The sequence below is a fragment of the Aquarana catesbeiana genome, linkage group LG02 (assembly GCF_042186555.1).
Source record: "Aquarana catesbeiana isolate 2022-GZ linkage group LG02, ASM4218655v1, whole genome shotgun sequence".
Taxonomy (NCBI): domain Eukaryota; kingdom Metazoa; phylum Chordata; class Amphibia; order Anura; family Ranidae; genus Aquarana; species Aquarana catesbeiana.
In genome coordinates this window covers 66,049,732-66,077,421 of record NC_133325.1, presented here as the reverse complement: position 1 = coordinate 66,077,421, position 27,690 = coordinate 66,049,732, and the positions used below count along the sequence as shown (strand labels likewise).

Genomic DNA, 27,690 nt, shown 5'->3' with positions numbered 1-27,690 from the left:
GCACGCCGCTCACCTTGGCCGCCGCCGGGTGTACCAAGATGGCCGCCGCTCCGGAGCTAGGCCGAAGCCGCGGCCTTTCCTAAGGCCGAGGCAGCGGAGCGCTTCGCGGATTGCGTGTGTGCCGATCCTAACAGGTTGAACTGTTCGGATCATGGATCGGTGACTATCCGTTGCACCCCTAATATTAACTAAATTATACACCACACTTTATTTAAAGTTATTAACCGATTAATCAATTATTCACAACAATCGGCCAACTAATCGATTATGAAAATAATCGTTAGTTGCAGCCCTAGTGTCCTTCTGCATATGTGCATTCCGTGGTATGGGACTGGTCTTGCAGCCTCCTGGGATGTGTGATGTGTCCTAGGAAGCCACGGATGGAGCATGGGCAGGGGACGTGCCTAAGTGCATGCCATTCTAGCCTAGGTAAGAATTGAGAAAGTGGAAGTGGGTACTTTAAAAAAAAAAAAAAAATCTGCTCCCCCGTATAGAAGTCAAGTGTTTTGGACAGGAGTGGGGAGTTGAATAAGCGTCACTTTCACTGTTGAGCAAGAGTCCACTTTAATGTCCTTTCAAAAGTCATTTTTATTATTTTATTGCAGCTCTCATTAAAATAGTGCCTGGTCTCCATATTCATGCACTTTCTGTCGTAGGCTGACAATGCTCTTTTTGCACACACTTTACAGTGATATTAAACTTTTTTTTTTTTAAATAATAAATGTGTTATACTTACCTGCAGCCCTGATCCTCGTCTTCTTGGGTCCCCTGCTGGTGCTCCTGTCTTAGCTGCAAGCATAGGGGGCTCGCTCTATTGACACAGACATCGGAGTGTGCCCCGTCCCCATCACAGGATTTGATTGAGAGCAGCAGAAACCAATAGCTCCCACTGCTATCAATCTGCCCTTTGAGGAGGGAGAGAATTGCTGCACTCACACACAGTGTTGGATCAAGATCGGGCTCAGGTAAGTATAAGGGCGGTGAGGGGGATCCTGCAACACAGAAGGCTTTTTTTTTAATCAATTTTTTATTAATATTTATCATTACAAGAAAAAGAAATAAAAAAAAAAAAACAATTATACACATACTTCCATTATTAATCTAATGAATAGTATCTCAGTTTGTATATATCACTCAGTATAAATTATAACAAAACAAAAGGAAAGAGAAGGGAAAAAAAGGGGGGGTACGGCAAGGGGTCAGGGGCATGCCCTCCAGATTCCTCTCCCACTACTCTATGAGGGCAGTCCTAAGGGGGAGAGGTCCATGTAGGGATTGGACAGAGGGGGGGGGGGGGGGGGACAAGAAAGGAAAAAAAAATTAAAATAAAAAAATGCAGTGGAAAATTGTAAATTCTGAATGCAGTGCTCGCCCGTGATTATATGTGTGTAATATATGTAGGTGTGTATATATATATCCAAGTGTTAAACGGGAAGAGAAGAAAAAAAAAATACTGTGTAAAATCTAAGTGCAGTGCTCAACCGTGTTTATGTGTTTGTAATATATGTAGATGTTATGTATGTCCAAGTGTAGAACAGGTAAAAATAAATAAAATACCGTGTAAAATCTAAGTGCAGTGCTCAAGCGTGATTATGTGTTTATAATATATGTAGGTGTATATATATATGTCCAAGTGTTAAAAGTGTAAAAAAAAAGAGAAAAAAAAATTCTTCCCTTCGTTTACATTTCTGCAAATCCTTTATTATCTCTATCAATAAGGAGCCATAGTTGAGTTCATATAAAGTTTTGCATCTGAGGTAATATGTACTCCCAAGTAATATAGGGATTCTACATTCCAAATAAAAGGAAAGGTATTTTGCAGAGATGGTTCCATTACTGATGGTACCAACAGAAGGCTTTTTTACCTTAATGCAGAGAATACATTAGGTAAAAAACCTTAAGGCTCAAAAAACACTTCAGGCAAGCATTGTCCACTGTTGTCACCCTCAAGAAACTTAACTTCGATTGTCCCCCAGCCGCACTTCCCGAGCACAACTGCATCATCACCTCTGCCAACCAGACTACATTGACCCCTGCTTCAGTGCTCAGGCATTTGTGGAGAGTTCTGTGCCTAGGCATGGTGGTACCAGACCACAAGTGAACCATGCCTGAGAATACTTCTTCCAAAGTGCTTCCGAACATGGTACACTTAACTGTTCCCATGCGTGGTTTGAAGCACTCATACTATATAAATGAACTGGACCAAGGGGGGTGATGCTTGGGCTCGGTTAAAACTGCCAGTGTGAGTGTACCCTAAGATGAAATTAAGGTAAAAACAAGGATTTTTTTTATATAAAAAAAGATAATTGTTTAAAATATACAAGGCTTCAGAAAGCTAAATGTTAAATCAGTTAGGGTTTACTTTTTGTGTGGACTCCTCTCCTGCATGCTTTCCTTGAGTCAGTAACAGTCTAGGTAATCTGCCTTTAAAGACAAATCAGTGGTCCCTCTTGTATTTTGATCTTTACGGTTTCACTTTGATTTCATTTCTGGTTCCTAAATGTCAAATTCTAACCATTTTATGGAAGGAGCAACTGGGTCATCTAGGTTTTGTTTCTCGTTGGGATGTGAGCTTTCTATATGGAAATTTTCAGCCTCAGACATACAGTCATATAAGGAATTGTGGTGTTTCCATTGGTTACTTCTCTCTAGTCACTTTTGCCTTTGATTTGTTCCACAGAAATGGAAGTGATGAAGCCTCTGATTGGAGAGGAGGGAAATACTGATGAGCTTTCTGATGACGAGCACACCACTCGGAGACATTACCACCCCGACAATGAGGATGGCCTGACGTATGTAGCCCATACTTCATCTTGTTGTTAAGGTCACATAGGTGGTATCTTGTAAGCCTTGCCATATCTGCTTTACAGCTGTAGAGATGGTACAATCAGATTTTCTGTCTAAAAACTACCTATGGACGTATTAAAGGTAACCTGTACTTAAAATGAACATGTAAGAGTAAATCCCCTTAGTACTTTGCAAGTTATTAACCTGGACAAGTTAAATTGTTAGTTTAGATTTCTCTGGTTGCATGCTTCTTCTGAGTTATTTGTCCAAGCTTGGACTTCTAAATGAGAACTCCACATTTTCACCAGGTTTTCATGTCATCTTAGCCTAAGTTGTAGATTACATAGTGGAGCTTAGGCGGTACTTTTTATTCATGGCAAGAAAACAGTATTTTACTGTACTGATTAAAGCAGAACGTAACTGTATCTGAGCATTATTTTAAGCGGTTCTATACTGCTGGGCGTTTTTTTTTTTTTTTTCCCCTGCAAGGTCAAGTCATATTGTGCTAGCATATTTCATACTAGCACATTATGGTAAACTTGCCTTGAAACAAAGCTGTTCCAGTGCCGCGATGTCAGCCGCTTCCATCTTCACCCGTCTTGCTTCCAGGTTTGCGGGCTCCGGCTCTGTGACTGGCCAGAGCCGCGATGATGTCACTCTCGCGCATGGGGACGGGAGCCGCCGTTCACGGCATAGGGCTCGGAAGGAACGGCACGGGTGGCTGTTCCTTCAGAGCGCATGCATCAGTCATGTCACTGGCTGCATTTAATGCATTTAATGTAAATATCTCCTAAATGGTGCACATTTAGGAGATATTTACACTACCTAAAGGTAAGCCTTATTATAGGCTTACTTATAGGTAAAAGTCAGAGGAAGTTTACTTCCTCTTTAATATTCAAAGCAAACTCATCTATCCATCCATGTCTCCATGCTTTTATTTTGTTGAGAAATCACTTTGAAAACCCTATTGGCATTCTTGCTGCAGCCATCTTGAATAAGGGCAGATAATTTGTGTAGCATTTACTTCTGCCCTTAGCTCAAGCATGCAGACTGGAGGGTGTTTTTTTTTTTTTTTTTTACTAATTCCCTAAGTTGTGGAGGTACCCCGTCTACACTAGACGAATTGTTTTTTTTTTTGCCCCCCCCAAAAAATGAACAGTCTGAGATCCATCTTTTAAAATTGTTTTCTAGCTGAGAAAGCCCCTATTCTCCTCCTAAAGAAGGAAAAATAAAAAGTCCATGAAGACTCATGGGATTTATGACATCATTGTGGCCTACAATGAAGAAAAAAAAAAACACTTCCTTGCCTGTCTCCAGCACTGCACCCGGGGACTAGCAGGGAGGGGCAGGGCTGCTGTTAGAAATCCCGGGGCCCCATACAGGCTACCTGACTGGTTCACTCCACCCCCCCTCCCCCTTTGCCGAAAGTGACTTAAAGGACATAGATTTATCAGTCCCATTCTCTGCAACCTCAGCTGCATAGATGGATGAACAGGAAGCTCATGCACTCGGGAGTCGCAGACCACGGCACGGAGCTCTGAAGGGACGGCGCAGGTATACCATCCCTTTAGAGCGCATGCGCAGGTGATATCACCGGCTGTATAAAGTGTGAATATCTCCTAAACTATGAAGGTTTAGGAGATATTCATAATACCTACAGGCTTACCTGTAAGTACAAGGCTACAGAATGAGCTTACATTCACTTTAAAGTCCAGCTCCAGCCTTTAAATTCTGGAAGATTTAGAACCTCTGTCAGGTGTTTATTATCTGTTTCCACATTAGGGAGAATGTCTCTCCCTTTGTGTCCTGGTGACAGAGAGAGAGAGAGAGAGAGAGAGATGTGATTAAGAAATATCATCAACCAGGACAGAAATGGCAATCAAAACATTGGTATGAGCTGGAACCATTGTATACTGCTACCTCCAACCCTAATGACAACTGTTCTCCTTTTTTTTTTTGTTCTATAGAGGTAGCGAGCAAAATTTACCTCCCAATGGGGTCACAGGCAGCAAATAAAACCTAAGAAGGATTCTAACATTTTCCCACACTTTTTAAAGCTAATAAGTTTGGCTGGAGACGACCATGTTTTGTTTTTTTTTTGTTTTTTTCCGATAATTGGTATCCTTTTCTATAATGAGTGTCTGGAACATTGTTCAGTCTGCTAATTACTTGATCAGTGTATTGCCCTAGCATGGCTCAAGGTGACTAAAGTGCCAGTTTTATAGTCATCTACATCAAGTACTGGCTTTAGAAATGGTTTGTTCTACTTTTCTGTAGCTTTTTATTTCAGTGAATTCTTGTTCAACGTTGTTGTTGAAGAACAAAAGATCATAAACTGTTCAAAGCATTAATGGCTTTCTGCTTTAGCTGCACGCTTTGTTATTGTTGGTACAACCACTTAATCGTCAAAGGCTATCCTTGTTCTTCATTGACTGTAGATGCTTCATATACATAGAAGTTTACATTAGCGCTTTGTCAATTTTATTCTGCTAGGTCAGCTAGGATATTCACTTTTGTAAAAGTTCTGTTTTTGTAACTTTTATTCAATGTTGTTTACAATGTGGCAGAATGATGATTTGATTAGAGGGGATCACTGGCACTTTGGGAGTGTTGATTTCCTGTGTCTGCCTCGTGGAGGAAATTTTATGAAAACTGGAGAAGACTTGGTCCACCGTGTTTGACCTCTTTTACAAATTGTTTGGGGTTCATTTATCCAGAGATCCATGGTTCGCCCCCCCCCCCCATTTTACACCCCCAAATCTCGCTAAAAATCAATTCTAATTGGCACATCATGTACTCCAAGCCTCCAAATTAATAATCACAAAAGCTTGGAAGAAGCAGTTCACTTGCTTCTCCGAAGATGGTTTTTATATCAACAAACATCTGACTAGCACACCCTTACCAGTAACCACACAAAAAATTAACAAGATCTGAGACCAAAAATCATATAGGATATCCGCGCTAAAACATATACTCTATCTATTGGCCTATAACACTCACTTTTTCACCATGAAAATCTGGTGCAAATAGCGTGTGCGTGTTATACGCCAATGCTTCAATTTTAGCTGCCTCGGAGGGGACAGGGAGGGGGGTGGGACGATTGCCGTCAGATTACATACAGTGAGAATCTCCTGTTTACTTGGCGGCCTCTGTATTAGGAAGTCCCGTCTCCTGGGCCACCATTGGACCACTGTTCTGTCTGTCACAGGAGATTCTCACTGTATGTAATCTGTCGGCACTTGTCCCACCCCCCTCCCTGTCCCCTCTAGGCTGCAGATGGGCATCGATCAGGCTGCATTGATGGCAATGGTGAGGCTGCTGCATTGAAGGCAATGGCGAGGCTGCTGCATTGAAGGCAATGGCGAGGCTGCTGCATTGAAGGCAATGGCGAGGCTGCTGCATTGAAGGCAATGGCGAGGCTGCTGCATTGAAGGCAATGGCGAGGCTGCTGCATTGAAGGCAATGGCGAGGCTGCTGCATTGAAGGCAATGGCGAGGCTGCTGCATTGAAAGCAATGGCGAGGCTGCTGCATTGAAGGCAATGGCGAGGCTGCTGCATTGAAGGCAATGGCGAGGCTGCTGCTTTGAAGGCAATGGCGAGGCTGCTGCTTTGAAGGCAATGGCGAGGCTGCTGCTTTGAAGGCAATGGCGAGGCTGCTGCATTGAAGGCAATGGCGAGGATGCTGCATTGAAGGCAATGGCGAGGCTGCTGCATTGATGGCAATGGCGAGGCTGCTGCATTGATGGCAATGGCGAGGCTGCTGCATTGATGGCAAAGGCGAGGCTGCTGCATTGATGGCAATGGCGAGGCTGTTGCATTGATGGCAATGGTGAGGCTGCAGATGGGCATTGACCCTTATTTTGCTTCAAAGTTCCTTATTTAAAATTTATTTTTTTCCCCTGAAACTTCCCTCTTAAAATGAATGTGCGTGTTATACGCCGATAAATACGGTAAATTACAAATGGAAAAACGAGGAGAGAGGCACCTTTTAAGTGTAGGATTTAATGGTAACATCCAAATGGCAACTCACATGTGTACAGAGTGCAATGGGCACATCAATTGTAAGGGATCCCAAGGGGTATCATCGGTGGAAATCGTACTCCGCTCCTCTGCTCCTTCCTTATGGCTGCACTGTGTGCCTCACTGCTATGGTTGGTAAAGGGCCGTGCGGTGGGGAAGAACATCTCTTTAAGATTTGTCATGCTTGACAAAGGAAGAAAAATTTTACAGCGCACACATGCAAAAAAACATTCACCTCCAGCAAGGCTAGTTTAAAAATACCTAAATGTTCTCAAAAAAACATTTTCAAAAATATGGGGATTTGGTCACACCATATTGCTATATGGTGCTAAGCCCACTTACTGCGACAAAGTACCCCATGATTAGTGGGTCCTACACTATCCATAGATTTGGGACATCCTGCTTCTCTGAACCATGAGAGCAATACACTCTTCTAAATGGGAGAATCTTGAGGTGTGCCCCCCAAATATTTTGTTTGTGTATTGTATGGATTCTGACCAAATCCTTTTGGGATAGGAGCACCCTACTCCCTCATTAAGTACCTCTCATTAGTGTCCACTTGTGTCATAGATGGAGACCTCAAGATTCTGCAATTGCTGCATTGTGAACAGGGTGGTGGGGGACACTCGATTGGCACGGGCACTGGGCTAAGAACCCTTTGCATTTTCTCAGTGAATGCAAAGCGTTTTCTGCTCGGGAGAGGTGAAGCAGCAGGGCAGTGGCGTCACAATTTCAACATCGTCCAATGAGAGAACACTTTGCATTAATAGAGAAAATGCAAAGTGTTCTCTGAATAGGGTCCATGCCAAGTGGGCAACCTCCTATGTTCAGTAGGCAGCAGGGAAACCACTCGCCACAGGATCAGGAAGCTAGTGGAGATCACTGGAGTAGCCTACTGAATACTGCAATGATTTCCAGCTTCCAGGAGGTCCTATAGGTATGGCACCTACATAGTTACATACATTGGTCCAAGCTGAACCAACATAACTATGTAAAAATTACCATACCTAAACTTCAGCTTTAAAACCACCAAAATCCAACTTAATTTTGTTTTGTCTGTTGACTCCAGTATGTTACACCAAAATCTCCCAATTTTTGCCCAAATTTTCAGGATATGAAAACCGTTCATTTCACTCATCCCTATTTATGACATGTTGAAAATAAATTTGCTTTCTTGGACTCTTCCTTAAGTAGCATTTGCCCTCTTTGTTTATGCTGTGGATGACTAATGACCTAATTAACTATATTTTTCATTTACAAACTTCGCTAATAAGTGACAACAGTGTCACTTGTATGTCACTCAGAGGACAAATGGTACATGTCTCAAAGAGCTTTGCTTCGAATTAGAAGGGCACCATGCTTCGACAGAGGTTAATGTACAACAGCATTCACGTATGCACAGCTTCATTACTCAATTATTTATTGCGAAGTATCGTTTGGCGTGTTAAGCATACTGTCCCATGTTTTACACAGCGAGGAGGGGAAAGCGGTTTCATCACCAGATAAGCTTTTCTTTTAATGTAAACGAGGATCGTTTTCTGTATTAAATCTTTCATTGTATGTTTGTCCTTGGATAGTAATTTTCTCAGGAGTGAAAGTGTCACAGATGTGACTGGAATGTGGAGAAAATGTGTCCTGGAAAGCCGGGAGCCTAGAATATGGACAGCATAGTGGTTGCACATCGATTCTTTGTTGGGGGGGGGGGGGGGTTTAGTATTTTTGAGCTAGACTGTGAGGTTGGTGACGGGTGGTAGTTCTTTCATTAAATATAAGAAGAACCAGTTAGGAGAGGCAGTTGTAAGAGTCTAAACCTTAATTATTTAATTACATAGTTGGTAAGGTTTAATAAAGATACTAGTCCATCCAGTTCAACCTGAGTGTACGTGTTTGTCACTACTATTTTTCATATTGCTAAGAAACACATTTAAAAGTTTTCTAATTTTATCCATACTTCCCACTGACACCACCAGCTGTGGAAGGGAGTTCCATATCTTTACAGCTCTAACAGCTAAGAACCCTTAAACAGTTTAGGATTGAACTGCTTCTTGTCCAACTTCATTGTATGGCCTTGTGTCTTCTTTAGAGACCTTAGGTTAAATAGTTTCTCCCAATGATACAGTTTTCCAATTAAATATTTTTATATTATGATCATATCCCTCTTCTCCTCAGGGTGAATAAGTTTAAGTTATATATATTTGTTCATCATAACTGAGGTCCTCCAGCCCCCCCTATTAGCTTTGTTGCCCTTTTCTGGACCTTCTTCAGTTCAAGGACATCCTTCCTGAATATTGGTGACCAAAGCTGGATGGCATACTGAATTGTTACAATAGTGCTTGTGGGCAGAGGTGTGTGTATGCTGATATTCACTTGTATTCGTGCTAGAGGTCCACAAAAAAACATGCATATAGGGAAGCTGCTGGCATCTAATATAGGATACATTATAATATATTACATAAATGTTGCTCTGCTCACCAAATAGGGCTGGGGAAAAAATCGATTTAAATCTTGAATCAAGTTGAGAGGTCAAATCGATTCAAAATTTAAGCAAATCAGTTTTATTTCATTTTTTTTTTTTCCCACCGCGCCGGTCTCGAGGAGCTGCGGGTAGGAGTTTTTAGGCGAGGCCGCGGCTTCGGCCTAGTCCGCGAGACCTGGACGCCGCAGACTAGGCTGAAGCCGCGGCCTCGCCTAACAACTCCTGCCTGCAGCTCCCCAGGACCGGCGCGGTGTCCACAAAAAAAAAAACTCGATTCAAATCGTGAATCGAGTTTTTTTTTAGGAAAATCGCAGATTTTCCCTATCACCAAATAAAGAAAACGAAACGTATTAGGCGGAGCCGGAGGCTGTGACGTCACTGAACATGCGCGTTACGGGGATTTGGATTTCTGGGAGTTGTGGTTTTATTTTAAGATGCTGTATACAACCCCATGGGCAGGGAATACACTAATTTATCCAAGGCTCACTCTCATTTGGCACTGGTGGTCCCTGACACGTTCCACTGGTTTGCAACGTGCAATCGCTGTTCTAAGAGATCCTTCCTGCCAGAAAAGATAATGCAATCTTTGAATCAGAGCTGACTTCCTAAAAATTCAATCAGACATATCTCTTAAACTGTAAGAAATTTCACAAATGTAATAACTGTTTAGTGTTTTGTGTGGGGAGTGTACTAATGGGGAATTTTTTGAAAATCCCAGAGTGCTTTAAAGTTAATAAGGATGCCTTGGATGTGCTTAATTAATGACCCATATCGCTGACAAATTGTGATATGAAAGCTGCCTCTCTTTTGGTTGTCAATGCGGACAGCAGAGAACGATGTTTCGTGTGTTGTGGCAATGCCCCAAGGTGTCCTGGTCTTGGATAATAGTTTTTAATCTCATATGCTGGGTCACGGACATCAACCTTACTAAAGCCCCAGAAACGGCCTCGCCTCAGAAATTTAAACTTTGATATCCCGAAATGACCTAAACGGCTTATACTATATATGCTTCTGGCAGCAAGAATCGCATTACCGCGTTGTTGGAAGACAGCTGTGGTGCACTTGGATTATGTTGAACATGAATAGATCTGGATTATGGTGAATATTAAACTCACCTGTACCCTCCATAATAATATGACTAAAATCCACAAAACCTGGGACCCCTGGATTAAGTACATCTCTCCTGTGGACTAGAGTGGATGGACCTCCTTATCTCTTCGGCTACCGGGACACCCTCTCTTCCTTTTCTTTTCTTTCCTCTTTTCCTAACCTCTCCTTTTTCTGTTGGATTTGAGCCGACTGTATCCTAAATGGACATTGAGTGTGCAGTGGTGCCTTAAGCCGCGTACACACGAGCGGAATGTCCGACGGACCTAGAAATGGAACATGCTCTAAATATTTCCGACGGAACCAATTCCTATCGGGAAAACCGCTCGTCTGTATGCTGTTCCGACGGACCAAAAACGGCGCATGCTCTGAAGCAAGCACGAGACGGAAGCTATTGGCTACTGGCTATTGAACTTCTTTTTTCTAGTCCCGTCGTACGTGCTCTACGTCACCTCGTTCTGGACGGTCCGACTTTGATTTGACCGTGTGTAGGCAAGACCGCTTGAATGGAATTGCGTCGGAGTTCCGTCGGAAAAACCTTCAGAGTTTAAAACCAACGGCAAAACTGGCCGTGTGTACAGGGCATTAGGGGCACTTTTTTTTTTTTTAACATAAACACCTATATTATTGTCATACGCACAGCCCTGTGAGGCCTTGATATGTTTCAGTTTATACCTTGCACATGCTATATGATGGGTGCTTTAACTAATGTGATGTATGACTTGCTCACATCGTGCGCTTTATAGGAAGAACAATAGCCACTGACAACTACGTAACGCACCCTTCTCTACTCATCGGTGATATTCACTTTTGTTCGATTATGTTCTTTGTTCTCTGGAGAACAAAGTAAATGCTGTAACTGCAACATTTATGGAACATATGCTGTGGACTGTTGAAAAGCTCTATTAAACAGATTGAAATATAAGACCCTGTATACAGCACATTGATGTAGGTGTTTTTAACTGTGTTAATAAAGCTTTCAAACCGGATTTTACACTATTGGGAGCGTGTTGCTCTTCTCTTTATAATTTCCCTTTATACTGTGGGGTTCCTGGAGGAGAATTGGAGATTTGAGCTGCAAAGTTTAATTTTGCCTCTACCCTTAAAGTGGTATTAACCAAGCACTGTCTGACTTCTCATGTGAGAGTCACATCCTCTGTGTGTTACATGATGGAGGACACGGGCTGTTACACATGTGAAGAATCGTATGAAATCACGCTGCATCACTTGGTTCTATTCATCGCCGACTGCAGGTTTTATATCATGGATTTTCATATTATGGATTTTCACTGTGTCTTTAGATATTTCAGATATACTGTGTGTGATAGTAATTTCAGATATTAAGATTACATGCTTTCATTTAAAATATCTATCTATCTATCTATCTATCTATCTATCTATCTATCTATCTATCTATCTATCTATCTATCTATCTATCTATCTATCTATCTATCTATCTATCTATCTATCTATCTATCTATCTATCTATCTATCTATCCCTCTCTCTATCTATCTATCTATCTATCTATCTATCTATCTATCTATCTATCTATCTATCTATCTATCTATCTATCTATCTATCTATCTATCTATCTATCTATCTATCTATCTCAAGGGTCTCAAACTCAAATTGCCTGAGGGCCACATGACAAGTTTTCATATCCCATGGGGGGCCGCATGCAAACTTTTAAAACTTCAAAAGCAATAAACTATACCAGCAATAATATACTATACTATACCCGGCACTGGTGTCAGCAAACGTATTATTAACCCCCAGCACTGGTGTCAGCAAATGCATTATACCCAGCACTGGTGTCAGTAAATGCATTATTAACCCCCAGCATTACCCCCCCCCCCCACACTGCACAAATAGCCACACACTCCATAAAATACCCCCCACACTCTATAATTACCCCCACACTACACAATCAACCTCCACACTGCATAAAATACCCCCCACACTGCACACATTTCTACCCCAGTCACCCCACTAAGGACTTTGCCTCAGTGTGATGGCTCACTCACCTCTCCTGGCAGTCAGGATCATCTGCCTCCCGAGTCCTCTCCTCCTGGCTTCCACATAGGCCTAGTGACAGGGGACCCAGAGAACACAATCTCCCGCCCTGAGGTGGCAGCAGGATCCTGGTTTGGGGCTCTGGTCGATTGTCAAAGCCTAGGTGGGCGGATCAATGAGCGGATCCTTCCTCCGCTCCTTCCTCTGCTCTGTTCTCTCTCTGGGCTGCAGCGGAGAGGACAGAGGAGATGGAGAGGTAAAGCTCTTTGGCGCTTCCCCCTCTGCGGTGCCTGGGTGCAGTTCAAAAGACATCCTGGATAGAGGTCGACCGATATGGGTTTTTCTCTGGCCGATGCCGATACCGACATTTACAAATCGGGGCGGCCGATGGCCGATATATAATGCCGATTTTTGTGGCCGATATTTTAGGCCGATTTAAAAAAAAAAAAAAAACCTCAACACTGGTTGGCTTAGGCAGGTGGCAGTGGCAGGTGGCACTGATTGGCACTGACAGATGGCACTGGCAGGTGGCACTGATTGGCAATGGCACTGGAAGGTGGCACTTTTTGGCAGTGGCACTGGTTGGCACTGGAAGGTGGCACTGGCAGGCATTGGCAAGTGGCACTGGTTTGGAACTGGCAGGTGGCACTGGTTTGGAACTGGCAGGTGGCACTATTGGCACTGGCAGGTGGCACTGATTTGGCGTGGCACTGGCAAGTGGCACTGATTGGCGTGGTACTGGCAGGTGGCACTGGCAGGCACTGGTTGGCACTGGCAGGTGGCACTGATTGGCGTGGCACTGGCAGGTGGCGGAAGGTGGCACTGGCAGGTGGCATTGATTGGCAGGGGCACTGGTTGACGGTGGCACTGGCAGGCACTGGTTGGCGGTGGCAGGTGGCACTGGCAGGTGGTACTGGTTGGAGGTGGCAGGTGGCACTGGCAGACTGGTTGGCACTGGCAGCTGGCACTGACAGATGGCACTGATTGGCACTGGCAGGTCTCACACTGAGCGGAGTGCAAGCGTGTGTGAAACTGACAAGGAGCTGTCTACACTCAGCGCTTGATGCTTGTGTGAAGCTGACACGTAGCACAGAGGAGAGAGACAGAGGGATCTGTCAGAATTGAGATTGATGTCGGGGTGGACGGGACTCGGCCGGGGTGGGCGGGACCAGCAGCTATCAAACACCAGCCAATGATTGGGCTGCTTAAGAAAAGGGGCAGGCCACATACACGTAGCGGCCCGCCCAGATCCCATTGGCTGGTGTTTGATATTGGCCGGGTCCCGCCCACCCCCAACATCAACCTCAAATGTGACAGATCCCTCTGTCTCTCTCCTGTTACGGAGTGTGGAGAAGGGAGGAGGAACGGTGGCCAGAGCTATATATCGGCCTAATGGCCAAATATCGGTCGACCTCTAGTCCTGGATCGGCCCTGCCTGCGGGCCATTTTTAACCGGTCCGTGGGCCGGTACTTTGAGACCCTATCTATCTATCTATCCTTTATCTATCTATCCTTTATCTATCTATCTATCTATCTATCTATCTATCTATCTATCTATCTATCTATCTATCTATCTATAATTAGGGCCGAAACAACAACGAATCGATTAATTGATTATGAAATTAATAGATTACTATTTTCATAATCGATTAATCGGGCAGTAACATAATGGGGTTAAAAAAACTAAAAATTTGTCCTTTTAAAGTACAAAAAGAGCAAATAATCACTACTGTAAATATTACTTTCAATGTTCAACAGTAAAGAAAAGGAACCCCTTACAGTAGCGGTTGTTTGCTCTTTTTGTACTATAAAGGCCTAATTTTTTTACCCTGATTATGTTACTAAACTTCTAAAAAAAAAAAGCATTAAAAAAAAAGCAAAAACGCAAATCGCAGCAAAATCACGTGCGCAAAAATCAAAACGCACAGCAAAAAGCACTGCAGAAACAGATCAAAAGCAAACTGCATAGGTGTGCACCGAGCCTTATGCTGGCCACACAGGTCAGTTTTCAGACAAGAATATTCATACGAAAAATCTTTTTACATTCGCTGAAAGAATTTTGTTTGAAAATGTCACTTGCTTTTAACATTCTGTTTTGAAACGAATGTAATTTCTGAACGAAAACCACATACACTGTCTAAAAATTCCTTTGACCAAGAAGTTTTCTGTTATTTCTAAATTTTCCTGTCACTGTGGTTGCAAACAAACGTCGATTTAACCCCACTAACGATTAGAAAATCGAACGAACGTTCTTAAAATTACATTTTTTTTTGAAGGAAGACATTGTTTTTGTATGGCCAGCATATAATATATTACATATATTAATATAATATATTAATAGTATATACAGTATATCTCTTCTGTCTGTTATTCTCAGAGTGGATTAGAGATTTTGCTCCCCAAGGCCCCTTTCACACGAGGCGGACTCCGTTTCTACGGAGCCCACCTCGGTCCGCCGGCTCAGCGGGAGATCTCTCCGTTGATCTCTGCTGAGCCGGTGGATGACAGGTCCCTCTCTGCTCACTGAGCGGGGAGGGGCTTGTCAGGAGCCGCTGACGCCTATGGAGGGATCTGACGAAAACGGACAGCATGTCTGTGTTCATCAGATCTCACCCGATCCGATCCGCCAGCGACGGACCTGGACGTAGGGCCATCCGTCTGCTTTTAGCGGATCGGACGGGGTCAGATGTCAGCGGACTTGTCTCCGCTGACATCCGACGCTCCATAGACTAACATGGAGCGCCCGTTCAGGTCCGCTGTCAAAACTGACAGGCGCACCTGAACGGTCCGATCCTGTGAAAGGGGCCTAACAATATAGTTGGTTATTTACTTATATTTACCACTGCATAGAGATATTTAAGAATACATTTTAAAACTTTACATACCGTATTAACTAAATTATACACTGACACTTTTTTTTAAGGTTATTAATTGAAACAATAATCTGCCAACTAATCGATTAAATAATCGTTAGTTGCAGCCCTAATAAATATATATATATTTATATATATATTTTGCATGAGCAAGCGCAATTTTAAAGCATGACATGTTTGGTATCTATTTACTCAGCATAATATCATCTTTTATATTTTACAAAAAAACTGGGTTGTTTATTGTGTTGTTTTTTTTTCCCAAAAAAATTGCGTTTGAAAAACCACTGCACAAACACCGTGTGAAAAATTGCAAGACCTATTCATTTTTTTTTCTATAGGGCCTCTGCTTTAAAACAAATATATGTATAATGTTTGGGGGTTTTAACAAATTTTCTAGCAAAAAAAATACTGATTATTATATGTAAACAAAAGTGTTATAAACTTGTTTCAACTGTTGGAAGATCGGGATAATCGCAGTAGAAGGAACAACATTTGGATTCGGGGGTTGCCAGAGGTAACAGGTACAGAGGACCTTAAATTAATACTAAAAAAATTCTTCACTTCACTGTTGGAAAAACCTGAGGTATCAAAATTGGAGCTCTAACAGGCTCTGGGACGTCGAATACAGAACCGACCAAGCCAAGAGACATTATTTGTTGTGTGCATTTCTATAGAGAGAAGGAAGAGATTATGAGGCAAGCAAGAGAAAAAGGTCAAATTAACATCAATGGGTAATCTGTTCCTTTACTGCATGATTTGTGCCGGTTTACACTGGAGAAAAGAAAAGCCCTAAGGTCATTGCTTATAATGTTACAAGACCGCAATCTTCCATATCTCTGAAACTTCCCATTTCAACTCCATATTAAAAAAGATGGCAGGTGGTTTAATATACGTGATCCATCTGACATTTCTGCTATACAAGATGCTTTTAGGCTCGATTCACATCTATGCATGTTGCTTTTGAGCGTTTCTGCAGTGCTTTTTGCAGTGCTTGCCGCTTTTTTGGACACGCGTTTTTACCGCTATTTTGCCACGATTTGCGTTTTTTTTTTTTACACTGTATATAGCTGGTGGCTAAGGAGGTGGAGATGCCCAGCCACCGCATCCTTAACAACTGATGAGTCATCAGTTGTCAGCGGGCTTCCCACTGAATGTAAAAAGAGTGTCTAAAAAAGAGAATTGTGAAAAAAAAAACAGCGTGAGCTCCCACCCAGGTCCATAACAGGCCCTTGGGTCTGGTATGGATTCGGAGGGGACCCCCATGCAAAATTTTTTTTCAAAAATGGCATGGGGGTCCCCCCAAAATCCATACCAGACCCTTATCTGATCATGCAGCCCGGCAGGTCAGGAAAGGGAGGGGACGAGTGAGCCCCCCCCCCCATCGCAGTAAAAACGCGTGTAAAAAAAAAAAAACCCCCGTAAAATCGCGGTAAAAATGCGATACTTGCATTTTGGATGCGGGTCCATTGAATTCTATTACATACAAAACACTGCATTTTGCGGGAAAAAAAGTCTCTGACCCTTTCCAAAAACGCAGAGGCACAAAAATGCATTGATGTGAACATGTTCCATAGGAACCCATGTTAAAAAATTTCCCTGCATTTCTGCAAAATGCATCAAAAAACGCATTAGTGTGAATCAAGCCTTAGGTTTGCCAGATCTTCCAAGTATAATATGGCCCCAGACCTATACACCATTTAGGAGAGTGGAACGTTGGGGGAATGATTTAATTGTTTTACCTGAGAGCTCTGAGAACTGTCTGCAAGCTGCAACAGCAATGGGTTAGGAGGAGAGATGGAAGAAAGAGAGTGAAATAAAGAAGAAGCTAGGGAAGAATATTCCCCTTTTCCCTTTTTCTTTTTTTTTTTTTTTCTTTTTTACCAATGACATTTTGTTTATCTTTTTTTTCTTTCCTCTCCCCCTTTTTGGGGTATATTGGAGACGCATAGAGACACAATATATATTGTATAATAAACAGTGGTCGGGATTTTGTGTGGGTTCCCCCCCCCCCTTTTTTTTTTTGGGAAGAGATTTTTTTATTATTTTTTTATTTTTTTACATTTTTTTTTTTGGGTGTGGGTTTTAATTTATTTATTTTTTGCTTCTTTTTTTTTTTTTGCTTAATATTTGTAGTGCAGTACCCTTTATAGCATTTTGTGGGTTCGAATAGTAATGAACTAAATATCTACTAAATGTCTATTTCTTTTTATGCTAGACGAGGTTCTAACATAGCGTGTTATGGGTATGCATTATAGTGACATAGAGATGGATAGATATAGATATATGATTTATTTCATTATGCGATTTACAATGTGCAGAATGTAGACATGTTAGGGCTGGGAGATTCCCCCCCCCCAAGAAAAAAAATCAGCGATAAGTTTTTTATTTAAAAAAAAAAAAAAGTTTTACGTTTCAAATCGATTTTTTTTTTTTTTTATTATCATAGACTGCGGATATACTGCATGACGGTTATCAGAGACTGCGGATATACGGCATGTGGTTATTAGAGACTGTGTATATACTGCATGACGGTTATCAGAGACTGTGGATATACTGCATGACGGTTATCAGAGACTGTGGATATACTGCATGACGGTTATCAGAGACTGTGGATATACTGCATGACGGTTATCAGAGACTGCGGATATACGGCATGTGGTTATTAGAGACTGTGTATATACTGCATGACGGTTATCAGAGACTGTGGATATACTGCATGACGGTTATCAGAGACTGTGGATATACTGCATGACGGTTATCAGACTGTGGATATACTGCATGACCGTTATCAGAGACTGCGGATATACTGCATGACGGTTATCAGAGACTGTGGATATACTGCATGACGGTTATCAGAGACTGTGGATATACTGCATGACGGTTATCAGAGACTGTGGATATACTGCATGACGGTTATCAGAGACTGTGGATATACTGCATGAGGTTATCAGACTGTGGATATACTGCATGACGGTTATCAGAGACTGTGGATATACTGCATGACGGTTATCAGAGACTGTGGATATACTGCATGACGGTTATCAGAGACTGTGGATATACTGCATGACGGTTATCAGACTGTGGATATACTGCATGACGGTTATCAGAGACTGTGGATATACTGCATGACGGTTATCAGAGACTGTGGATATACTGCATGACGGTTATCAGAGACTGTGGATATACTGCATGACGGTTATCAGAGACTGTGGATATACTGCATGATGTTATCAGAGACTGTGTATATACTGCATGACCGTTATCAGAGACTGTGGATATACTGCAGGAGGTTATCAGAGACTGCGGATATACTGCATGACGGTTATCAGAGACTGTGGATATACTGCATGACCGTTATCAGAGACTGTGGATATACTGCATGACTGTTATCAGAGACTGTGGATATACTGCATGACCGTTATCAGAGACTGTGGATATACTGCATGATGTTATCAGAGACTTTGAAAATACTGCATGACGGTTATCAGAGACTGCGGATATACTGCATGACCATTATCAGAGACTGCGGATATACTGCATGACCGTTATCAGAGACTGTGGATATACTGCATGAGATTACCTGTGAATTGGGGCCCCGATGACAGCTTTGCAGAGTGCACTGCACAGAGGACACATGAGGCTGTATTCATGCGCTAGCTATCAGAGAAGGGGCGGGGCCGGGAGCACTCGGAACAGAGCGGCTGTAGTAAGCAGTGATCCGAGTGGGTGCGTCAGTGGAGCTTCTGGCCCCGCCCCCGGACCTCTCTATTCCCCAGCCAGTATAGAGGGGGTGGGGCCGGGAGCTCCACTGGCACGCCCACCCCGATCACGGCTCTAACTAGAGCCGTTCTTTTCTGAGCATACAGGCTACATGGGGCGGAGACAGCGCGTCAGTGGAGCTCCCGGCCCCGCCCCCTCACTGCTGGTTAGATCGGGAATACAGCCTCCCATGTCCTCTGTGCGCTATGCAAATCCGAAACTCTGAAGGGAAAAAAATCTAAAAAATTGATTTTCTTCAAATCTGAATCGATTTGAGCTCACAACTCGATTCAGGATTAAAATTGATTTTTCCCCCAGCCCTAAGACATGTGCTATCTGCAGGGTGTAGATTGTAGATATGTGTTTGCGCTCTGCAGAGTGCAGGCGTGTGCGGTTTGCAGGATGCAGAATGAAGAATGCAGACGTGCTGTTTGCAGTGTGCGGACGTGTGCAGAATGCGGATGTGTGCAGCCTGTGGGGTGCGGAGTGCAGACGTGTGCGGTTTGCAGGGTGCAGGATGCGGTCGTGTGGTCTATAGGGTGCGGAGTGCAGATGTAGGCTGTTTGTAGTGTGCAAAGTGCAGGTGTGTGTGGGGTGCAGAGTGCAGACATGTGGTGTTTGCAATGTGTGCGGAATGCAGACGTGTGCTGTTTGAGGGGTGTAGGGTGCAGGCGTGTGCTGTTTGAGGGGTGTAGGGTGCAGGCGTGTGCTGTTTGCAGGGCACAGAGTGCAGAGGTGTGCTGTTTGCAAAGTGCAGGTTGCAGACATGTGCGGACGTGTGCTATTTGCAGGGTGCTGGGTGCAGGCGTGTGCGGTCTGCAGGGTGCCGAATGCAGACGTGTGTTGCTTGCAGTGTGTGGTCTGCAGGGTGCAAAACGCAGACATGTGCGGTTTATAGTATGTGGAGTGCAGACGTGTGCTGCAGAATGCAAAAATGTCCGATTTATTTAGGATGGGATCAAAACTAAGGCCTGTCAATTATCCATTTATATACCCTCGGTGAACCTTGGTGAATATTATGATGAGCATATGATGAGTACTTGAAGATTACTCGAGGAACACTACAATCTGTATGATAAATCTGGTTGTAAAAAGATTATATTTATTTATCATTTATATCATATATATCTATCCTTATATCTATCATCCTGTGTTATACATTATATTTAGAAGATGGGTATATATGTCTATTTGATTGTATTTGCTCATATTTCCGTATCCCTATTGGTCTGTAAGATTGTGGACTGGTTCGTGTTGTCGCAATGTCGGACATCGCATGTTGTCGCATGTGGTTGGTACTGATCGCACTGGTCGCATGCGTTTGAATTATGTTGTGTGGAACACAGGAGATGACAGTGCGTCAAGAGGTGGATCGCATAAGCTTGTGGGGCATGGCTTACACCACATTTATATCAAGGTGACCTCACAGGAATCAGTTATATGGGTGTTCTCACCTATGTTATCGGATTCCTGATAGAGATGATGGTCCGCTTTGTGACATGCGAACTGGTTGGTTTTATCAATCTCAATGGTCCAGGTGGCACCGAGAGGGCTGCTGATGAGTTGGGATATCTTGTTGGACTATGTAGGTTTATGCAACACAATAAAGAGACCAGGGCTCCTAATGAGAAATATGGTGTGTTTGTGTGTGAGTGTGTGTGTGTATATGCGTACGTGTATATATGTAGGTGTATAAATGTGTAAGGGTATGAGTGTGTGTATATGTGTGTACGTACAAATGTCATAGTTGCCAACATTGTAAAAAAAAAATGTGGGACACTTTTGTGGCTGTATGCGGTGCTGTCCAATAATTAGGGGGCGGGGCATTCGTCAGCAGGCGTGGCCTAGCAAAAATAGACAAGTGTGACGTGGCGAAAAATGGGCGTGGTTTACACTCTATTGTGGGTGTGGCTTAAATGGGCGTGGCTCTAGAGGGTGTGGTTAGAGTCTGAGATGAATGAGGGATGGAGAGGGGGAGAGAGAGGGAAATGACGGGACAGCAGCCCCAGATCCTACACAATAGAAATATGTGTATTCTAGAAAGTTTAACAATCAGCAGATAAAGATACTCCAAACACCTGGTGTTAATGCTTCAATCATCCCGGCACCATGGTTGTTATAGTGTCAGGATGATTGAAGCGCATTATTTCTATTATTACATTGTAATATAAAATGAAATCATTCAACTTACCATAATGCAGAATCAGTGGGATCCCTGTGCGTGTCACCAGCCACGTCGCCTGCCACCAGCCATCCGTCCTTGCTTCAGATGTCCGAGCAGAGTCCGTCCTTGCATCAGATGTCCCCAGCGGAGCCCCCCCTCACATCAGATGTCCCCAGCGGAGCCCCCCTCACACCAGGAGTCCCTGGCGGAGCCCCCCCTCACACCAGGAGTCCCCGGCAGAGCTCCCCCTCACACCAGGAGTCCCCGGCAGAGCCCCCCCTCACAACAGGAGTCCCCGGCGGAGCCCTCCCTCACATCAGGAGTCCCCGGCGGAGCCCCCCCTCACATCAGGAGTCCCCGGCGGAGCCCCCCCTCACATCAGGAGTCCCCGGCGGAGCCCCCCCTCACATCAGGAGTCCCCGGCGGAGCCCCCCCTCACATCAGGAGTCCCCGGCGGAGCCCCCCCTCACATCAGGAGTCCCCGGCGGAGCCCCCCCTCACATCAGGAGTCCCACGGCGGAGCCCCCCCTCACATCAGGAGTCCCACGGCGGAGCCCCCCCTCACATCAGGAGTCCCCGGCGGAGCCCCCCCTCACATCAGGAGTCCCCGGCGGAGCCCCCCCTCACATCAGGAGTCCCCGGCGGAGCCCCCCCTCACATCAGGAGTCCCCGGCGGAGCCCCCCCTCACATCAGGAGTCCCCGGCGGAGCCCCCCCTCACATCAGGAGTCCCCGGCGGAGCCCCCCCTCACATCAGGAGTCCCCGGCGGAGCCCCCCCTCACATCAGGAGTCCCCGGCGGAGCCCCCCCCTCACATCAGGAGTCCCCGGCGGAGCCCCCCCTCACATCAGGAGTCCCCGGCGGAGCCCCCCCTCACATCAGGAGTCCCCGGCGGAGCCCTCCCTCACATCAGGAGTCCCCGGCGGAGCCCCCCCTCACATCAGGTGTCCCCGGCGGAGCCCCCCCTCACATCAGGTGTCCCCGGCGGAGCCCCCCCTCACATCAGGTGTCCCCGGCGGAGCCCCCCCTCACATCAGGTGTCCCCGGCGGAGCCCCCCCTCACATCAGGTGTCCCCGGCGGAGCCCCCCCTCACATCAGGAGTCCCCGGCGGAGCCCCCCCTCACATCAGGAGTCCCCGGCGGAGCCCCCCCTCACATCAGGAGTTCCCGGCGGAGCCCCCCCTCACATCAGGAGTCCCCGGCGGAGCCCCCCCCTCACATCAGGAGTCCCCGGCGGAGCCCCCCTCTCACATCAGGAGTCCCCGGCGGAGCCCCCCCTCACATCAGGAGTCCCCGGCGGAGCCCCCCCTCACATCAGGAGTCCCCGGCGGAGCCCCCCCTCACATCAGGAGTCCCCGGCGGAGCCCCCCTCACATCAGGAGTCCCCGGCGGAGCCCCCCTCACATCAGGTGTCCCCGGCGGAGCCCCCCTCACATCAGGTGTCCCCGGCGGAGCTCCCCCTCACATCAGGTGTCCCCGGCGGAGCTCCCCCTCACATCAGGTGTCCCCGGCGGAGCTCCCCCTCACATCAGGTGTCCCCGGCGGAGCTCCCCCTCACATCAGGTGTCCCCGGCGGAGCTCCCCCTCACATCAGGTGTCCCCGGCGGAGCTCCCCCTCACATTAGGAGTCCCCAGTGCCCCCCCTCACATCAGGTGTCCCCAGTGCCCCCCCCACTCACATCAGGTGTCCCCAGTGCCCCCCCCACTCACATCAGGTGTCCCCAGTGCCCCCCCCACTCACATCAGGTGTCCCCAGTGCCCCCCCTCACATCAGGTGTCCCCAGTGCCCCCCCCACTCACATCAGGTGTCCCCAGTGCCCCCCCCACTCACATCAGGTGTCCCCAGTGCCCCCCCCACTCACATCAGGTGTCCCACAGCGGTGCGCGCGCTCCCCCCCACCTCAGAGGTGTCCTAGAGGTGTGTCCGCAGCATGGCTAGAACCCCCGCCCCTTTCCATATCAGACTGGCAGCGGGGCGGGGGGTAGGCGGGCCGAGGCGGGGGTAGGCGGGGCGGGCCGAGGCGGAGCGGGGCAGGGGGTGGGCGGCGATGCAGAAGCTTCGTCTAGCCCCCCCCAGCCGTCTTCCTGAACTTCCACAAAATGGCGGCCGGCGGAGACAATGTCTCCGCCGGCCGCCGACCTCTAGCGGCGGCGGTTTCGAAAACGGGAACCGGATTTTTCGGGACATTTCCCGGGACACCACAAATTCGGGAATGGAGTCCAAGTCCCGAGAATGTCCCGGGAAATCCGGGACAGTTGGCAGCTATGAAATGTGTATATGAGTGTGAATGAGTATGTGTATGTGTGTATGTGTGTGTGTGTGTGTATATATATATATATATATATATATATGGGAAGGGAGGGGGAAGAGAGAGAATTTTCCTTTTTATTTTTTTATTTATTTTTTTGTTACTGATGGGTCATCCATATGACCTACATCCCGGACCACCTCGTGAAATCCTAGGCCCCAGTGCAGATAGCAGTGACGGAGAGTAAGGAATATATACTATGTTTGTCCCAGGTCTCAGTTGTGAGACATCCCCTGTGCTCACCCACTTTACCCCTCAGTAGGTACACCAGCCCTCTGGTAGGGTTTGGTGAAAAAAACATTTTTTTTTGGTTAGATTCCACATCCTTATGTTTTTGTGTGTGGGTTTCTTTTCTCTTTTCTTTTTCCACGAAGTTTCAATGAAGATACCAAAATAGAAGCTGGATTGGTATGGATAGGTGACAGTGTCAACAAAAAGGCACCGCCATCCCTGAATAACATGTACATACATACATACCAAAATAGAACTTGTTGCCATCTTAAAAAAACAAAAAAAAAACACCCTACAAATAAAAAAGAGAGAGAGGATTCCTCTCTCAGGGCCCTGCGAGAGGGATCTTCTCTCTCTTTTTTTTCATTTGTAGGGATTTTTTTTTTTTTTTTAAGATGGCAACAAGTTCTATTTTGGTATATTCATTGAAGCTTTGTACTTATAATGTCAAAGGCCTTAATAATGAGTCAAAAAGAGGTCAGAACTTATATAGTTTGCATAAAGCTAGGGCCGACAGCATACTCCTTCAGGAGAACCATTTTCGTACTGATGGCATTCCTGTATGTTCTAGTAAACACTATTCCCAGTGGTTTCACGGCACTATGCCTAATTCAAAAGCAAGAGGGGTTTCCATCGCTTTTCATTCAATATTTACCGGTTCAGCAGTTGGAACATATAGCTGATCCTAATTTTAGATATCTTTTACTTAACCACTTTCCATCCAGGCCAATTCTGACATCTCTTTCCTACATGTAAAATTCATAATTTTTTTTGATAGAAATTACATAGAACCCCCAAGCATTATATATGTTTTTTTTAGCAAATCCCTAGAGAATACAATGGCGGTTGTTGCAACTTTTTATCTCGCACGGTATTTGCACAGCAATTTTTTGAACACTTTTTTTTGGAAAAAAAAAACAGTTTCATGCTTTAAAAAAAAAACAAAACATTAAAGCTAGCCCAATTTTTTTGCATAATGTGAAAGATTAAGTTACGCCGAGTAAATAGATACCTAACATGTCACTCTTCAAAATTGCACACGTTCATGGAATGGCGCTAAACTTTGGTACTTAAAAATACCCATAGGCGACGCTTTAAAATTTTTTACTAGTTACATGTTTTGAGTTACAGAGGAGGTCTAGGGCTAGAATTATCGCTCTAATGTTCGCGCCGATACCTCACATGTTTGGTTTGAACATCGTGTTCATATGTGGGCGGGACTTGCATATGCGTTCGCTTCTGCGTGCGAGCACACGGGGAGAGTAGCGCTTTAAATTTTTTTTTTTTTTTATTGTTAATTTTACTTTTCTTTTTTTTAGTTTGACACTTTTACAAAAACATTTTTGATCACTTTTATTTCTATTACAAGGAATGTAAACATCCCTTGTAATAGGAATATGGCATGATGGGTCCTCTTTACAGTGAGATATGGGGTCAATAAGTCGGGGCGGCACCATTCGTTTGAATGCAGAGGCTGGGCGTGACGTCATCGCGCCCGGCCTCCGAACGATCATAGAGACTCTACGGTCACCATCCTGGGCCGGTGGATCCTGTCTCTGACTCACCGATCGAAGCGGTGAGTCGGTCAAAGCACCGGAGGGCGGCGTCCCCTCTCACCGCCCGTAAGAACGATCAAGCGGCGGAACAGCCGCTATGATTGTTCTTAGGGTGTAGGGAATCGCTGACTGAAAAAGCCGATATCTGAATGATGCCCGTAGCTGCACCCATCATTCAGATATCCCGGCACAAAGTCAAGGACTTCCCTGGACGTACCTTGGGCGGGAAGTGGTTAAATTTCGGTTGTGGGGTAAACTTTTTACAATTGCTAATTTTTTATATTCCGAATCATGACCAGACTACGACAATTTCTCGTTCTCTTCGGCTTCTAGCGGATTTTGCAGAAGGTGTCATTATTGTAGGAGGAGATCTCAATTTAGCCTTAGAGCCCCAGTTGGACACCTCTGCTCAACGTTCCAGTATTCCTCACTCCCGGTTGAGAGCTCTTTGAAAACAATTGTTTGATCATAGGTTACTTTATCTTTGGCAGATCCTATATCCTAAAGATCGTATTTATACAGATTTCTCATCAGCCCATAAATCCTATAGTAGGCTACACTATTTTTTATCGGGCCCAAAGGTTTTGAGATGGAAGCCTTCTTTGGAACTAGGATGGTTTATTTGGTCTGACTAGTCACCTGTATTTTTAACAATATATTCCCCTCAGACTCGGGGCACAAGTTGGTCTTGGCATTTGAATGATAAGCTTATGTCAGACCCATTTTGTCACAAAACAATTGTAGAGGAAATTGGCAACTTTGTCACTGATCATGAGCAGGATGAAACGGCGTTACCACTAAAATGGGAAGCTCTTAAAGTGGTATTACGAGGGTTGTTTATCCAACATGGTTCTCATCTCAAAAAAGAAAGAACCGTTGCTATTAAAAACACTGTATCAAATCTTCATTCCCTAGAAACTCTACATAAAGCCTCACAGTCTATAGAAGTACTAGCTAATATATCGTCTACTAGGGCATCGCTATTAGAGCTGTGGGAAGCATCTCACAGTTCATATCAACATAGATGTGCCTTAAGTAGTTATAGATATGGGAATAAATGTGGGAGACAGTAAGCACATATATTACATCCCCGTCCTCCCCAGATTTTTATTGCTAGTACAGTGGAACCTTGGATTGCGAGTAATGCGGTTAACAAGCGTTTCGTAATACAAGCACTGTATTTTTAAAAATCGTAACTCGATTTGCGAGTGTTGTCTCGCAAAACGAGCATGATTCGGGCCAAAGCTGTGTGCAGTACCGCTTTTGGCCTGAGGTGGGGGGCGCCAGAGCCGAACGCTACATTCGGAAATGCACAGAAAGGCCCGAGTACAGCATAGGAAGTCTTTCTGAGGTTTGCTGAGGTCAGCCGAAGTGTCCTTGGGCCTTTTCGGCCGCTACCTAGGCTCTCCGCCCCCCCCCGCCTCTGGCCACATGCGGTATTGCATCCCATCGAAGTCAATGCGGAACAAATTTCCTCCCTCAGGTGCCACTTCCCCTGCTTTCCCTGTCAATATCAACGGCTCAACTATCAACCCATCTCCCCACGCCAGGGTCCTAGGTGTAATCCTGGACTCTGAACTAACCTTTCGACCCCACATTCTATCACTATCCAAAGCTTGCCACCTCAATCTCCGCAACATCTCCAAGATACGCCCCTTCCTAACCAATGTCACCACAAAGCTTCTAATCCACTCTCTGGTCATCTCCCGCCTCGATTACTGCAACTCCCTCCTCATTGGTTTACCTCTAAATAGGCTATCACCACTTCAGTCCATCATGAACGCTGCTGCCAGACTCATCCACCACACACATCGCTCAGCGTCTGCTACACCCCTCTGCCAATCCCTCCATTGGCTGCCACTCAGTCACCGAATTAAATTCAAGATACTAACTATAACTTACAAAGCCATACACAACCTGGCCCCCAGCTACATCTCTAACCTAGTCACAAAATACCAACCTAATCGTTCTCTTCGCTCCTCCCAAGACCTCCTGCTCTCAAACTCCCATGTCACCTCATCCAATGCTCGCCTTCAGGACTTCTCCAGAGCCTCCCCCATCCTCTGGAATGCTCTACCCCAATCCGTCCGATTTTCTCCTACTTTATCCACTTTCAGACGATCCCTGAAAACTCATCTCTTCAGAGAAGCCTATCTGGCCCCCACCTAACAACTGTACATTTATCTTCTCAATCAGCACATCACCCACAGTTATTACCTCTTGTATCTTTTGACCTTCCCTCTTAGATTGTAAGCTCTAAGGAGCAGGGCCCTCTGATTCCTACTGTATCAAAGTGTATTGTATTTGTACTGTCTACCCTCAAGTTGTAAAGCACTACGTAAACTGTTGGCGCTATATAAATCCTGTATAATAATAATAATAATAATTATTTCCG

General features: G+C 45.1%; 1 protein-coding gene across 4 annotated transcripts in view; it reads left to right on the top strand.

The window, feature by feature from the left end:
* SLC36A4 (solute carrier family 36 member 4) overlaps positions 1-27,690 on the top strand; it is a 474,855-nt gene that overhangs the window by 68,435 nt on the left and 378,730 nt on the right. For all 4 annotated transcript variants that reach the window (XM_073612996.1, XM_073612994.1, XM_073612992.1 and 1 more), the window contains one exon: positions 2,681-2,792. In XM_073612996.1, coding sequence (XP_073469097.1) covers positions 2,681-2,792 — 112 coding nt within the window. The remainder of the gene's footprint in view (positions 1-2,680; positions 2,793-27,690) is intronic.